At 41.5% G+C, this 16,603-nt stretch overlaps 1 protein-coding gene and 1 non-coding gene across 3 annotated transcripts; one reads left to right on the top strand and one right to left on the bottom strand.

Moving 5' to 3' along the window:
* Positions 1-271: 271 nt before the first annotated feature.
* LOC101761823 lies at positions 272-9,973 on the bottom strand. Of its 2 annotated transcripts, XM_012847889.3 has the most exons (24): positions 9,574-9,973; positions 7,543-7,676; positions 7,362-7,446; positions 7,207-7,260; positions 7,036-7,127; positions 6,849-6,952; positions 6,567-6,639; positions 6,065-6,449; positions 5,163-5,486; positions 4,891-5,079; positions 4,708-4,800; positions 4,561-4,618; positions 3,871-3,983; positions 2,941-3,187; positions 2,727-2,845; positions 2,523-2,647; positions 2,316-2,430; positions 2,133-2,188; positions 1,757-1,850; positions 1,484-1,673; positions 1,312-1,410; positions 1,077-1,201; positions 901-963; positions 272-588 (listed from the first exon to the last, which is right to left on the bottom strand). In XM_012847889.3, exons 1-24 carry the CDS (start codon positions 9,610-9,612, stop codon positions 484-486), a joined length of 3,081 nt encoding a protein of 1,026 aa, XP_012703343.2. In that variant the 5' UTR covers positions 9,613-9,973; the 3' UTR covers positions 272-483. The 2 variants fall into 2 exon arrangements, 1 of the variants encoding a protein (XP_012703343.2); XR_001393289.2 differs by lacking the exons at positions 272-588; positions 901-963 and having other exon boundaries at positions 1,159-1,201; positions 2,104-2,188.
* On the top strand, positions 7,701-7,772 carry TRNAT-CGU. The gene has a single exon. It is a non-coding gene; the product is annotated as a tRNA-Thr (tRNA).
* Positions 9,974-16,603: the final 6,630 nt, after the last annotated feature.

A 16,603-nucleotide genomic window follows, 5' to 3' on the forward strand; every position in this document is an offset into this window, starting at 1 on the left:
ATGTTTGTGGTGAAGAAACAGATGTATGGAGTATTGAACTCTTCAATTTTATCAAGGGGCACATTGCGGTTTGCCCTTTGCCGTGGCATATATTTTGGTATGCATTGTGGATGCGTTGTGTTTATTCAATTTCGTGGTGGTGAGGAAGTCTTCGTTTTCTGTTGAATTTGAGAAGAGACGGCTACATACACCATGGATTTGGTCATTGAACTCCACCTGGTCCAAATTAGTTGCATGAAATGCATGTAGCCAAATTTCAGAGACTTTGATCGTTCATCCATGAAAAAATGGTATTTTTCATCATTAAGTTTACAAATGAAACTGTTGCAGAGAAAATAATTCAATGTGATGTCTTGTGGTGATTCTCAATTCATTATTTACAATAACCTGCCTATGCGTAGTGAAGGGAATTTGACAATTGCGGTATTCTAAAGAACTTTACAACAGGAGGGAGGAGGAGAAATTTGGTATATGTCCACATTGCTACGAGGTCCCCTTCTCGTTCTTTGTAGTCCGGAGCAGCTCTTTTGCCATTGCGGAGAATGACTGAGCACCAGTCGCCATATCTGCGGCCCGAAGGTTAATGCCCTGCAGAAAGCACATTGGTCCATAGTAAACCCTCTGCCTGTTGCGTGTTTATCAGGCAACATTAGCAAGTATTCTAAATTTCTGCAGGGATTTTGTATGGGGGCTTTTTGTTGAAAGAAATATGGAACCGGTAAGGAATGAGTAGTGATAACAAGTAGTTCAGAGACTGAACTGTGATAAATCCTGTTCAGAACATGTCAATAGGAACGACAGCAATAATATCCTTAGGGCACCTCTTATTAAGCTAAGCACCTGAAGTCTAGTTTCCAAAGTGCGTGATGCGTGGTTAGATTAGAAGCATAGGTTTCTTACCTCCAACTTCTTCATGTTCTCTTGCAGCTTGTTCCCGATCATTTTTGGAACACTGGTTGAATCCTGTTCATATAAACATGAAAACGGATCGGCAAATGGTAATCAAACGTGGCTACTAATTATATTTTGCATTATTCTATGCATATGATTTGCATAAATGAGTTATAAGCACTCACATCATTTGTTGCGTTTGCATATCCATATTTCATCTTTATCTGGTCAACTTGACTCACTGATGTTTCATCTTCAGTTTTTTTATTTCCTGAACTTGTCTTTTCTTCAGTCTTGGGCATCAGCTTTCCTGCATGTAAATAAATGACATAACAGAAATTTTCTTTCTGAATCAGAATCAATTTTACAAAGCCACAGTAGACTCCAGACTTGAACATCTTATAATTTTACTTTACTGACCTCTAAGGCTTTGGAATCCCTTGCTGATTTTGTCTTTGCTCAGACCAGGGAAATGTGGTCCTTTCTGCTTCTGTGGGTTGTCATCAATGTCGATATCATCTTCAGGGATAAACGTATAACCATTAGTATATCTAGATTGCTGCACAAGTAAAAGAAAATAAATAGCATATACCTATGTCCAGATCGACGTTTTCCTCATCTTTTAATGAACTGTTCCTTCTCTCAGATGGTGGAGCAAAGTTAGCTGATGAAAATATTGAAGCCAGCTTTTCAGAAGTTGTAATACATTGCTCACTGCCATTTGCATCACTCTCTTTTGATTTGCTTCCTTTGTTATCTTTCATAATCATTCCGAACAGGCCCTGTTGAGTTCCATATTTCCTTTGTCAGAAAAGATATATAGTCGTGCAGATGGCTTCCAGTTTTTCTATGATCAATTATTTACCTTTTTCTTTTCTTTAGGAGATTTCACCACTAAAGAGGATTCTTCCTTTGGTGAGCTTTCTTTTCTGTATACCGTAGTAATGCTGTCCACGTGCCTGTGTACAAACATTTGAACTCAAATACTATAAGCCAATCTAAAAAATAACTAAAAGGAGCTCTCATCTAGGTTTGTTCAGCTCTAGAATTGAAAACAAAATTTGAAATTATTAGGTTAGACATTGGCAATTATGGTATCATGAACCTATGGGTCTCCCCAAGGCACAAAATTACAACACTCTAGTGACAGAACTTTCAGGACAGTACATGAACTTCTTTACATGGTAATAACTATCAAATTCACATACTCACCATGGTACACATTGCTAACGATATCATACCTGTAGATGTCATCTTGGCAGAGTGTAGAGAAAAAATAGGTTTCCTCTCCATTAACCTGTAAAATTTATCTGGTTATTTTTTTAAAGGTAATGCGTTATTTACAAGTGAAATCTACACTCTTTTTAGCAGATAATGTCTTTTGAAAACTGAAAGAGTTTGAGGAAAGCATGGTCAGTACATACCAAGATGGTTTCTCCATCACATGAACAAGCTATGAAACTACTTGAATTCAAGTTTCTTGAGTACACAAAACCTCGTAAAGAGGCATCCTTCAACAAGGATAAATCTGGCAGGGATCTGGAGTTTCACAAAAGAGAGTAGATGTGCACATAAATATAATTTTAATATGCACAGAGACATTGAAGTCTGAAACTAAGCAGTTGCCTCACCTTATTTCAATTTTCCCATTGGAGAAGACAAGTATAAGTCCAATTTCATCAGAAGAGCTATGAATAAGAGAGGCGAAACAACAATTGCTGCTAAATTTCTTCTTATTAATTATCTTCTTTGTTCCCTGAATGGAGTTTAATGCCATAAGAACAACAGTAAGTCATGTAAAAGAAAAAATGATAGATAACTAGAAATGAAAATACCTGAATTGCATGGCTCAAGGAAAATAAGCGGACTGCATTTTCAGTGCAAAGTAACAACAATGATTCCTTCGATACTGTATTGTGGTTATCTGAAACTGATGCATCATTGGGTGATAACTCTGTCATGCACAATTTGTTAAGGGCTTTAGAATCATATAGTGTTATGATAATACAACAAAAACAATTGATTTACATCCAAGGCCATAAAGCTCACCCAACATCTGCAGAAGAAGGGCTTTAGAGGGTTTGTCTGTCTGAACTGGGTTGGGGTTCAAAAGTTTCCCAGTTTCTTCCTCAAGAATAAAAATAGACGAATCTTCCATTGCTATTATCAAAATGTCCTTGTCATATCCATTATGGCTATAGATTTCAAATTGCAAAGAGGCGATTCCACCAGATAGCCGGCATTCAAACTGTTTTTGATATAAGATTGTAGCATCTTCTACATTGATAACTGATACCTGAAATACGGATGTGGTGACATTATAGCACTTTGTTGGTTTGGACCGCTGGGCCTAGATATTAATCTTAACAAATCTGAAGCACATATAAAGGAAGTATAATTCATGAGAAAGACATCATGTTATCTCTATGAAATAACAAAGCACTCATTGATATGCATGGCATTAGTCATTGTAAGCCACGAATGTTTAACCATTTGTCACCATCATGAGACTCCACATTTCTCTTTTTTTTAAAAAAAAAAAAAGAAATAGTATGCTAATCTTGTCTGTAACCATTTTGTTTCGCTACCTTTCAGTCAGGTAGCATAGCAACCACATACTGGTATTTGATAGTTCTGGCTCTTGTAGATAAACAACTGTCATTTATTGAAACTAGCACACAAACATGTTGGTGAAACTAAGGAAGCTGCCTTATCTATGTACATTGAAACAACATGTGGTATTCAAGGCATAATCCTTCAATTGTAAAAATGTATAAAAAAGAAATCCAAAATAGTTATTAATCAAATAGTCAAGATATATGAAGACAACTCTACTTTCAAACCTAGCTGCACTGCACAATTGCATGGGCTACTGGGCTATTAAGCTTGTTGATTAAACACTAAACAGTGTCTAGGGATAAACAGACACAGAAAAAAAAGACAATGGAGTATGTTCTGTGCAAACAACAAAGTACTTACAACTCCCTTTTCTGTTCCAGCAGCAAAATATTTTGATTTCGAGATAGAAGACATTGTGGTTACAGCTCCTTTGAGCTTTATACTTCGAACATTGTAGTTATCTCCCTGCTTTGCTGTCAAGTTATTTAATCATGTAAACATAAAGCATATATAAACTTGAAAAATCATATATTTGATGCCATGAAGAAAGATAAATCATCCAGATGATAAAACCAAGTCCTTTTCTTTTGAGAAATAAATGTACAGGAACCCCCCTCCCCCCCCCCCCCCCCCCCCCCCCATCTCTTCTATACTAATATCAACAAGCTTAAAAGGATATTATTACATTATTCTTTATCGTTAACAGAAGGCATGAGATATTGGCAAACTAAATTTAAATTTGATGATGACGATTGTCTAGAACACTACTATTACAAGCCGAAAAGTTATGTTATGAAGAAAAAGAACACACTTATTTTAGACTCCAAAATCCGCCCCTTAGAAAATACAATTACGCAGGCTATTCATTAGTTTCATGTTCCACAAATTTAAGTTGAGAAAGTACACATCTTACTGGTAAAGTCAGCATTTTGCAATGATAGAAGAGGTGTTGTTGTAAACTTGTAAAGTTTCAGACGAGCAAGACATAATTATATATGAGGATAGAAACACCAACTGTTGGGTTTAGGGACAAAATGAGGAGAACAGTACCGTTTAAAAAGGAGAATATGTTATCAGTGGAGTCCTTTTTGAATGTAATAATACGGACCTAGAAATAAGAGGAAAGAAGCTTCATTGCACTGCAAGAGTCTCAGACATGCAAACTATAAACCATATTATTGCCGTGGAATAGCTTACCATTCCACTCATATCTCCAGATATCAGAATGCTGGAGGGCATGTCAAACTGTAATGAGGTGATAGGGTTGCCACCTGATGTATTATCATCATTCTGCATAGTTATCGAGGAGTCATCATATTAATTTGTATGCATATGCATAACTATTAGATGCTCAGCAAAATAATTGTGATTAGAAGGAACCTGCTGCTTTATCTTAAAAATCTGCAGCAAAAGAGGACACGATGCATCCCAAAAGCTTAAGGTTCCATCTAGATGTCCAGTTATGTAAAGGTTGCGGGTCTTATGAATGTTGGTAAAACTTGTTAAAGTTTGGCCTTTATCCTTCATTGAGAACAGCCATGGAAATTTGGAGGCTAATGAAAAATAATCCTGCCCATCATTAGATGATGAAATTGTCAGATCAAAGAATTCAAAGTTTTTGCAAGAAAATTACAAATCTATACTATACATGCCTCATCAAAAGAAGCTGAGGATGCATGGTTACTTGTATAGAACTTTGCAACACTGATGCCTGAATCACCATAAGGAAGCTTCACAGATGAATGGTTTGGAAGTGTTGGTGGTGATCTAGACTGAGAGTGAAGAAGATAGCGCTCAATTTCTGAATCATCATATAAACACATCTGACCAGATTTCAACAAGAGAACAAGAGCACTTTGTCTGTGCTTATTTGGGTCACTAAGCCCTGTAATAAGTTCCATTCCTTGGCAAGATTTAGTGAGAGGCAACACCATCTTTACAATTCGCGATTCACTCTCTTCATTCAGAATCAGAACCTATTCATGAACATCAAATGGAAGGTTCAACAAAGATGCAGTTCTTAATGAACAGAAACAATCATGGCACATTATCCATGTAAGCCATCAAACTATTTTTATACAGAAAAAAGTACTGGTTCCAACAATGTACAGAAGGGGGTAACTTTCAAATGTCTCTGGACACTGGTGAATAAAAGAAAAAAATTTGGTCTGCCTGCCTTACTATGTACTTGAAACCAGCCAATCATAAAACCAGTAGATTATCAAGTTTGAATTGACCTGTTATACTAGAAACAAAATCTTATAAGTGGTAAGGCACATTGCAATTTTAAAATGGAACCCCACATGATAAATGAGTTTTATATCTTCTTGGCTACTGTATCATTAGTTTACTGATATTCCTCACCAAAACTAAAAATTCATCACTTGACCATGATGCAAGTCCTAAACTCCCAATTATCCAATGTAATATAGGAAAACAATGTACAGGGGGATATAGTATGGTACTTCAAATTTATTGCAGTGGACAATCTACAAATTATCATTTGAACAGCAGTTAAATATTTCTTTTGCTAAAAGAAGGTCAGAGTTTCCACCTGAAATAGGTGCCCATGATCATTGAACCCATTGATATACAAACGACCAGCCTTTCCATCGCTAGAGATCCATTTCAAAGAGACTATTGGCAACTTGTCTAGCTTGTATCCTAGGTTAAGCCTCTGAATAGGTAGATTCTGGTTGCCCATAGATGACAAATTTTGTGCATTTATAATAGCCTCAGGAATGCCCCAAATGTATAAATCACCATTGTCATATCCAATAGCAATTTTGCTTCCCTTGGCACAAACCCAGCACGCAGATGCTACAGTTTTAGCCTCCTGGTGTGATTGTTGCTGCATGGTTTTACCAGATACGGATACTGCCTTGCTTGCTTTAATATCCCACAAACTCATAACCCCATCTCTGAAGATAATAAGCACCCTGACCAGAAAGAGTGTACCTTAATGAGACTTCTTTTCTATGTCTGGTATGTAAGATCAAACATGGATACTAGATGGAGTAGAACGATGCAGTTGCAAGTCTTAGGAAGAGATCAACCTGTTGGATTCCGCCATAGGCTGTGGTGATACAAATATTACTTCGACATCATTACCAACACTGGGACCGGAACCTTCAGCAGGAAAAAAAAAATCAAATTTCAGCATTCCACTTCGTTTTATGGATTCTCTTATTGAAAGAATTGTTCTAAAAATCAAACCAACATCCGAAGAGTGCTCCCTTTTTAATATAACCACATATTGGGAAAAAAAACTGAGACACAGATTGACAAAGTTGAGTATGCACACGGCAGACAGAAATTTCTTTGTAGCAACAGCATACCATAAGATTCAGCAAAAGGAATCCAGTACGGCATGTCAGCTAAGCATCTCTGAGCCAGATCAAGTTTCAACAGAGACACATTTCCAGAACTATCTCCTACATATCTGCCAGGCACAAAGTTACCATTAGAGCACTAAATACATTGGAATTTCATACACTCGGCAACCACTATAAGTTTATAACCCACATGTAGAAGCTCTTCTGTAGCACAGAAAAGGCAGTGATTCCCTTTTCAAACGGGTGCACATAGCACAGTTTTTTCGCGTCAATGTCCCAAACCTGCACACGACATGCCTTACCGATTCACAATGCATGGAAACGACAGCATCAACTATGTTTAGTGTACAGACCTACTCACCTCGATCTGGTTCTGGGTGTTGACATTGAGCAGAACCCCTTGGCCCTCGGCAAACTGAAACGGAACAGCGAAGAGTGAGTCGCCTCCAAGTCTCCCCATGAGACATTGGACACTCAAACTAAGCAGTGGGGTTGGAGAAAGGAAGGCGGGGGTACCTGCAAGAACCTGGAAGGGAGTGGGGAGGGGGACTGGAGCAGAGCCTGCGTGTTGTCGCGACCGAACAGCTTGATCTGCCCATTCCTGAAAGCAAACGTGCGTCGGTCATGTCTGTAGAAGCGGAAGCGGAAGGGCTGAAGGAGGACAAAGCGGTCGGCGGTGGCCGTGTGTTTAGGTTACCTGGTGGCGACGGCGAGGACGTGGAGGACGGGGTCGTAGGCGAGGAGGGAGGCGTCGGCGGGGACGCCGTAGTGGAAGGCCAGCCGCGGGCTCACGTCCTCGGCGCGCAGACTGCTGATGCTTCCGATATTTTGCTGTTATGGAAGGATTTGTCAGAAGCTTCCGTAGCATAGTGGTATTGCGTTCGCTTCGTAAGCGAAAGGTCGCGAGTTCGATCCTCGCCGGGAGCTTTCTAGTTTTAATTAATTATTTCTCCGTAACACTATTTTTGTTGCTTTTGACGAGGAATTGCATTCGCACTGGCTAATCGATCTTCCAAGTTCCAGCCTTATGCTACCCAAAAAAAATTGGGCAAAGACTCGGGCAAACTTTTAGCGTAATGATTAACAAAGAAGACGAAAGAAACAAAGGTTACGTGGCACCAACTGCGGGTCTCCAGGACCAGCTGCTCACCGGCCTGGCACAATTGCACATGGCCGGTCACCTCAGTCTAGCACACCTCACACGACCTCCATGTTTAGTCAATTCTAAAATCCCAACTTTAACACCGTGCAAAAAAAAATTTCACATCACATCAAACTTGCGGTACATGCATAGAGTACTAAATGTAGATGAAATTAAAAACTAATTGCACAGTTTTGTTGGACTTTGCGAGACGAATCTTTTGAGCCTAATTAGTCAATATTTTGACAATAATTCACAAATACAAACGAAACGCTACAGTATTTTCCAAAGTTGGGCAGCTAAACAAGCCCTCATTTTGTGCCGTTCCGAACTGCCAGGTGTCCCGGATCTAGCCTGCTCCAAAAACCAGCTACCAAACGACAACCGTACACGTACGCTCGTTAGACAAGTCCACGCAAACAGCGTATAGGTTATCCTAACTCAAATGACCAAAAGTTATTTTTATCCCCTTGGCAACTGCTCTCCGCTCGCCGTTTCACTGTCAGTGCATGACCTGCTCTCTTTCCTCGTTAACTACTTCGCAGCTTGCTCCACTGTGAAGTTGATTACGCCACCTTTTTTGTCTTTAACAGAGCATCATTCCTTGACCTCTAAAGCAATGACCATCTCCATCCTCGGCACAAGTGGCTTGTCAGACATGGACCGTGCTCATGCTATGTTACTGTCCCTTCAGGACAAGAACACTTGCACCGCAGCAGAGCCAGGTTAAACAGCTGGGTTATGGGTAGAGCCGTAGCGGCCAAAACAAACATGCTCAAACTGACAGCCGAATGGCCAAATGCGACTCGATGCAAAGCCGAAGCCGGCCGGCCTGCGACTGCGATGCATTGAACCACCAGCATTGGAATAAGCGAATCTATTGTTCGTTGATCTCGAAGAACCGACCAAATATTGTTTTCTAAGCGCTCTGGATTATACTACTAAATCCATGTTCTACTAGTATCTGACCTCGTCAATGCAAATTCTTATCCGTCTCGATCGCCTTTAACAAAGATCATGCTGGCACTGAACGATCTGTATATTGTTCTTGCGGATCGGCCTTGTAGCTTCACTTTTACCACCGGTAAGAACAATTTCTGCCGCAAATCAACAAAGTGTTCGAAAACAATATTCTAGTGGCCCGACATTTATGAGATCACATGGCCTACGCGTGCCGCCTTGATTTCCTTGGGTGTCCTACATTTTGAAAATGTTTGAATTTCGAATGGAACCATGTCTCTGTCAGAGTCGAACGAGCCATACGCCACGGCGTCTGCGAGGCAACATTCTTTTCTTGTTTCCACAGGAAAACAACGCTTGAAGAAGAAAAATGGAAAGTGACGTTTTACTGAAGCGATTTTTGTGACTGAAAATTCGAGAAATTTTAGCAGAGGTTTAGGCAAACAAGAACAAGCCCCTAAGCGGCAGGAAAGACCATTCTATAGGATTCCGCGGAGCTGTCATCGACACACACCGCAGACGAACCACACTGCATCAGCCACGAACAGACGCCGGAAGAAGGCAAGATGGAAACTGAGACGACAGAGCACAGATGGGGGAAGAGGAGGGGAAGCAGTCACCGCGTACCTTCTTGGAGGCCTTCTCGACGAGCTTCTTGACGAACATGGCTGGCCGATCCGCGGCGCAGACGAGGGACGATGTCCAGAGGCAGCAGGGCACCACCCACGGACGGATCAAAACTGGCCAAGATCAGCGACTCCTTTCTTCACCGGAGGAGGAAGCAGGCCGCGCGGTTGCCGACTTCGTCCTGTTCAGGAGCGGGATCGGGGAGGTCGGGAGGAGGTCCGGAACGAAACCGACGACGAAGGCAAGGCAGTGAGAGAGACAGCGTGGCGTTGGGGGTGTTGGCCTGTTGGGGTGGCAGGGGGAGGGGGAGGAGTTGGCGTCAGAGAGCGGTTGAGGAGTAGGTTGGTGGCCTCTGCCTTCTCTGCTGTGTCGTGTACACTCTCTAGTCTCTACACTGGCCAAGTCCTGGCTCTGAAGAGTGAGCGAGCGAAGGGTGTTTAAAAAGAAGATCGGCGAGGACCCGAGGGCGCCGGGGCAGCGCCCCACCACAACTCGCGCCGGGTGCTCAAACGTGGGATCCATGGACCCGGCACAATCAGGTGCCGGCACTTGGCGTTGCTCTGCCGCAACACGGCGGGCATGAAAAGAAAATGCTTTGGATTACGATGCACCGGTGCTGCCTTTCCTCGTGAGGTCCCTTGTGTCAGCCTGTCAGGTACTCAGGTCGCAAAGGCCAAAGGGTAACGTGACACCGAAGCAATTACAGTTACAGCAGTGGATTATGGAAGGTGCTAAACATTAGACGAGGTACTGGGGCTGGTTCTTTTGTTGCAGGCGTAGCGAATTCAGTGGTTGCTGGTTCTGGAGGGGCCTGATGCGGCAGCCTCTGAAGAGCGTTTGCTGCTGTGCATATCCGCCGGGGCCAGATTTGTCAAGCACCAACTGCTGTGCCAGCGCACTTGGGCCTCCACAGATGATTCTATCTGTACGGCTATACATATCATCTAAGAGATATTACTAAAACTAATACTCCCTCCGTTCCAAATTATAGGTTGTTTTGACTTTTCTAGATACATAGATATTATTATGCATCTAGACATAGGGTATATTTAAGTGCATAACAAAGTCTATGAATCTAATAAAGTCAAAACGACCTATAATTTGGGATGGAGGGAGTGCTTTTCTCCCATGGAGTATTTTCTAAGGTTATCTCTTATTGCTTAGCTCTTAAGACAGTAAGACTATAGTCTATACATGTCATCTAAGAGATATATCTCGGCTTGTACGTGTTATCTCTAAAGCTAATTTGTCCAGCGGACTATCTCCAATGCTATCTATTGTTGCTATTACGAAGAGTCGGATAAGAGAAGAGTCAGCAGCTGATGATTAGGTTGGCTAACATAGAAATAGGAGATGGTTTGGGTTTCTCTTTCGAATTTTCTTTCCTTTTACGCTAAGAGATACTAATTAGGTTGGCACCGGTGAGGCCGGCGTAGGACTGGATCAGCTGCGGACATCGCGAAGGAAAAAAAAAAGGGAATTTGTCTCACGGATATCGCTAAAGTAGGATCCAGTACAGAGCCCATCGTCAAAATTGATTTTGTTTATAGCAGAACACATCGTCCAAATTGATTTTGTCTATAGCACACTATGAAAGCATGATTTGATCTCCAACACACTGCAGTGAATAAAGTAATTATTTCAGAGAAAAATGACTAATAAAAGGACTATTTTGCCCTCCGCACAGAGCCCATATGTCATCTTCTTCCTCACCTCTCTCTTCATGTTTTCTTCTCCGTCGGCCTCTCTTTTTCCCGTCGCCATCCTCGTTCATGTCATGTGCTGCTGCTCCGCTCCCGCTGGAGCTCCTTCACGTGGGTACGTGACCGTAGCGCTCACGCTCCCGTCGCCGGCCTCCGCAGAGGTGCCTTCCTAGGCCAGGTTAGGCTGCACGAGCGGTTGCTGATGCACGCCGCGAACCTCGAGACGCCAACGCCGGTGGCTCCCAGTCCAAGGCGCTGACGGCACGGGTCTTGCGCATCGGCGATGGCGAAGACAGCCACGGCAAACTTGGAGAGAACCGGCAGTTCTGCTTCTTGCTGCCACCGTCCATTTCCTTCTACTCCGTTCTGTGTCCGAAGAGCGTGGCGAGCAAGAGAACCTGCTGCTGCAGTGGCCAGCGGCGGGGAGCTCGGGAAGCACGGCTCGTGGCGTCTGGCGGCGGCTTATAGCCGGCAACGGCACGCCGGCGGTGGTCGGTGTGGAGCAATGCCGGCGAGAGCTGAGTAGCGCCGGCGGGAGAGAAAGGAGAGGATGGAAGGGGAGAGGGAGAAGATGACAGGTGGGCCGAGGCAAAATGGTCTTTTTACCCTTCTCAGCCAAAAAGGATTAATTTATTCGGTGACATGTGTTGGAGACCAAACCATGTTTTCATAGTGTGCTTGAGACTAAATCAATATTTGCAATCTGTATAGTACAAAATCGGGCGCGGCAGATGTGACAAATCTATGTTTGTTACCTTCTAATTAGCGCGTCCTCCGTGGGTCACTTTTTCAGCCTAGTAATTATTGGCTAGATTGTTTCCGCATCTTAGTTGCTTCTGTAAAATCTGCATCCATGCAAGGAGGATAGATTTGATGACATCAACCCACGAGCATTCAAATTCGGAATTAAAAAGCTATAAATCTTAAACCAATTAACCAAATTAAATTTCGATTGCATCATTCAATTTTTTATAACAAGATCCCACTTAACTATGTTTAGAGAATATTTTTAAAAAATATTTTTTAGATAAGGATTAATTAGTTATGACTACTGCGAACAAATACTTGAACATCATGAATAAATAATTATTTTCTGCGGAACAAAAAATTAAACATGACGAGCAAAAAATGGTATAATACGAAAAAAAGATTGAGCATCACGAACATTTGATTAAAAAGCTGCTATACACGTGCAACAGTGTCAGCTCACGAAGAGAGAATTGCCTGCATGTGATTGATGATGTCATCCCATATGCAAAGAAAGGTTTCACACTAAAAAGCTATAAATCTCAATCGAAACATCCAAATTAAATTCCGATTGCACCATTGGATTTTTGAAAATAAAACTTTCAAAACAAGACCCACTTGACTATATTTGAATGAATTTTATTTATCACTATTTTTTAATCATTTTAAAAAAATTTGAGATATGTACATTTGAACAAATTATACAAATTTAAGGAACAAAACATATATACGCATCAAACAAATTGTATGTACTCAAAGACCAAAACTATCAACACTTGAAACAAATTATGCGAACTCACGCAACAAAATAGTTGTACACACCTAACATATTATATGTACTCATAGAACAAAAGATCTATATACCTCGAACAAATTGCAGAACCCATGAAACGAGTATTTATACACCTAGAACAAATTATATGAACTCACTGAATAAAAACTTATACACATGAAATAAATAATACTAACATATAACATTATTTCATCCATTAAAATAGAAAAATAATGGAAGAAACATGCATGAAACAAGAACTAAAAAGAAAAAAATAAAATAAAACTATAATACCAAATGAAACAAAACATAAAGAAATAATATATAATAAATAGAAAAAAGGCACCACAAGAAAACAAAGGAGAAGAAAAGAAAATAAAATTATAGTTTAACATTAAATTTCTCTTCAAAATAATTTCATCATGGGAAAAGTCGGTCATGTGTTTATTAATATAAATACAAAAATTGATGATATGAATTATGAAATAAACAAGAAATAATATATACATAAGAATTAGAATAATCAAAAAGAAAGGGAAAAGGAAAATAATATATATCTAGAAAAATAATTAAAAGGGAAAACATTAAACAAAAAGAAATAGAAAAATGAACAAACACAAAGAAAGAAAAAAAGAAAAGGCCAACTCAACCTTATCAAGAACTTAGCCTTAGTCAAGGATATAAAGATATGCGAGAGAATTAGAAGGAATTAATGAAAAAGAAATAAAAAGAAAAATAGAAGATGAAATAACTAAGATATAAAGAACAAAGTATATACGAATTAAAATTGAATATATAAAAAAGGTCCAGAAATAAAAAAAATCAAAACAAATGAATGTGGAAAGAAAAAAACGACCTGCATGCGTTTGCATGCAGGTGAGGAGATGCATGCTGTTGTCAACCCGCACTATTCATATGCACTGGTCCCGTGCTAATTAGTAGTACATAGGGCAACTAAATTTTTATTGGACCGACTATGGCCCGTATAAATACTTCTGGTGATAAGATGTTTTTCATCACATATGCAATATATAATCTCTACCTACAAAACCACACTTTGAGACTAAAAACTCAAGAAAAAAACAGTCGGATGGGTCGCTGTCGCGCTGTGGCTTGTGGGACGGATACGTCACCGGCCACGGATGGTCGGTCGGTCGGTCAGTCAGTCGTCAGTCCCAGCACGTTTCAGATCTAATCCTCCGCATCTCTCCTCCACGTGGGTAGCCTGCATCTTGGATATGAGGGAACCGGATAGATGACTGTACTGGTGGTCATGGTCTACTGGATTGCCGTGGTCTCCATTGGATTACGCAAGGACGAGGGTTGAGCTTGTGCCGCACGATATCTGCTCTGTTGGCTATTTTTTTAGTTAATTATCCGATCTTAAACGTTTAAGATAGGATATACACTAGTACTTAAATTTCATACCTCAACACGAGGAATAAAGAAAAATAAGAAAGCAAGCAACTAAGAAAGAAAACTAAAAAGACTAAGCTTCAAACTTCTTCTATCCTCTTACTTCCATCTAGCAATGGATCTTGTGCACATCTGCCATTTTCCAATGGGCTCTGTTGGCTACTTAATCGTTCAGGGTTGATCTGGCAGACCTGGCATGCACGCTCATAGTCAGATCACATGGCAATCTTATGGTGGTTTTGGATTGTTTTCACTAGATGCTCAAACGAGGGAGAAGAAAGAGACATAATCTGTGGGTTAAAAAAACTGAACTTCAATTTGAATTAACGCCTGGACTTGAAGTCCACGAGCACCGTGCTGATCGATTCCAAATGAGGTTCACTCGAAAGATCTCATCTTTGGATCTTGCCCGAGTGCAATGCAATTGGACACGGGTTGAGCCCTGGAACTCTTTAAGAAAATATCTCATCTTTGGCCTTGAGAAAAGCTAGCAAGGGACATGAAGTAGCATAATGAAAGAAAAAAAAACTAAAAAGAGCATGGGTAACTGGCCAAAAGATCTCATTTTTGGCCCTTGATCAACAAAGGGATGCCTTCATAATCACACCAGCAACTGGGGAAAGCATCCTCAATCGTTCCATTATCCAGGCTATAAATCTTGGCACCGCTCCAGCCATGCTTTTGAGACTCCAAAATGTTGGTATCTCCTGTCAGCAGAGGTGTCCTCGAGTACTCAGTTCGTGGGGTCTGTTGCCAGGTAAAGAAGCAGAGTGGTTTTGCCTAAGAAACACCGCATGGTCCCGTAGGGCTGGCTGTCTTCACTTCCAACTTCTTCACCTCGTTTGCCACGAGCAGCCAGCCGGGACCGCGAGAAGCTCCGCGGCGATGCCGGAAGCGGCGGGCCGGCGGCCCCAGGCCCCCAGCCACGCGGGAGAGCGGCCTCGTAGGATTTGTCCGGGTTGGGTGGTTGGTTGACGAGGCACAGGCAGCGCTAGCGGAGGTATCACCAGAGGCGGGTTCCCTTCGGATGGAATTCTGGTTCTGGCCCAGGAGCCAAGCCAGGGTGCCCGTAGCCAGCCGGCGGCAGCCGTGGCCGAAGCCGCGAGCGCCAGTAAAACATGCGTTTGACGGATACGTGGGCTTTCGTGAGCAGATTTGTATGGAAGATTTGGCCCATGAATCACCGATTGTCAAATTTGCACGACCCGATCCATCATCTCCCACTTTGGAGAGGTATCCATCCGTTTGGGGAGACTCGTAGGTGCCGTTTGGTAGCCGTAGGCCTGTTCGGTAGCCTGTACGGTGTCACGGGCCAGGCTCTAGCGGTGCAAAATAGGCCCGCCAATCTGGCCGGCGTGGAACGTTAAAAATCGAAATATTGTCAAATCAGGGACTAATTAGATTTAATAGATTCGTCTCACGAATTAGACTCCATCTGTACAATTAGTTTTGTAATTAATCTATATTTAATACTCCTAATTAGCATCAAACATCCGATGTGACAGGTGCTAAATTTTAGTGGGGTGTAACACCCCCTTAGTCTTAGGGGGTGTTTGGATACTAGATGCTAAACTTTAGCAGTGTCGCATCGGATGTTCGGATGCTAATTAGGAGGACTAAATATGAACTAATTATAAAACTAATTGCAGAACCCTGTGCTAATTCGCGAGACGAATCTATTAAGCCTAATTAACCCATCATTAGCAAATTATTACTGTAGCACCACATTGTCAAATCATGGACTAATTAGGTTTAATAGATTCGTCACGTGAATTAGACTCCATCTGTACATTTAGTTTTATAATTAGTCTATATTTAATACTCCTAATTAGCATCAAACATTCGATGTGACATGTACTAAATCCGTAGTCTGGACTAAATCTGTAGTCTGGACTCAGGAGTCCGTCCCCACTCCTCAGTACGACGCGTAACGGTAACGATGCTAGCGGGCCTGTTCGCTTCAGCTTATTCAACCGGCTTATCAGCCACCAAACAGTATTTTTCTCTCACAATAAATCAGCCGTTTCGACTTTTCAGCTGGCTTATAAGCTGAAGCGAACATGCCCGCTCTGTTCTGAACTCTTCTCATAATATCTTTGCAAGCTGAAGATTGAAGACAGATGCAAATCCATGGAATCAGGACAATCTATCGAAGAATCTGGATTCTGAACCAAGTTATAACCGACAACAGGTTGGCATCAATTTTTTTTTTGAATAATTACGGTTGGCATCAATTCGAAGATGGATAAACCCATCGAGAGAAAGCTCAGAGCAAAAGAACTGGCCATACATCCTCGTCACGGGTGGCTACGGAACTCGGCCAACGAGCTCCATGAGAGAAACAGCCGTCCGGGTGGCTACGGAACTCGGCAACTCGCTCCATTGGATGGAC

This window comes from Setaria italica, chromosome VII (genome assembly GCF_000263155.2).
Source record: "Setaria italica strain Yugu1 chromosome VII, Setaria_italica_v2.0, whole genome shotgun sequence".
Classification (NCBI taxonomy): domain Eukaryota; kingdom Viridiplantae; phylum Streptophyta; class Magnoliopsida; order Poales; family Poaceae; genus Setaria; species Setaria italica.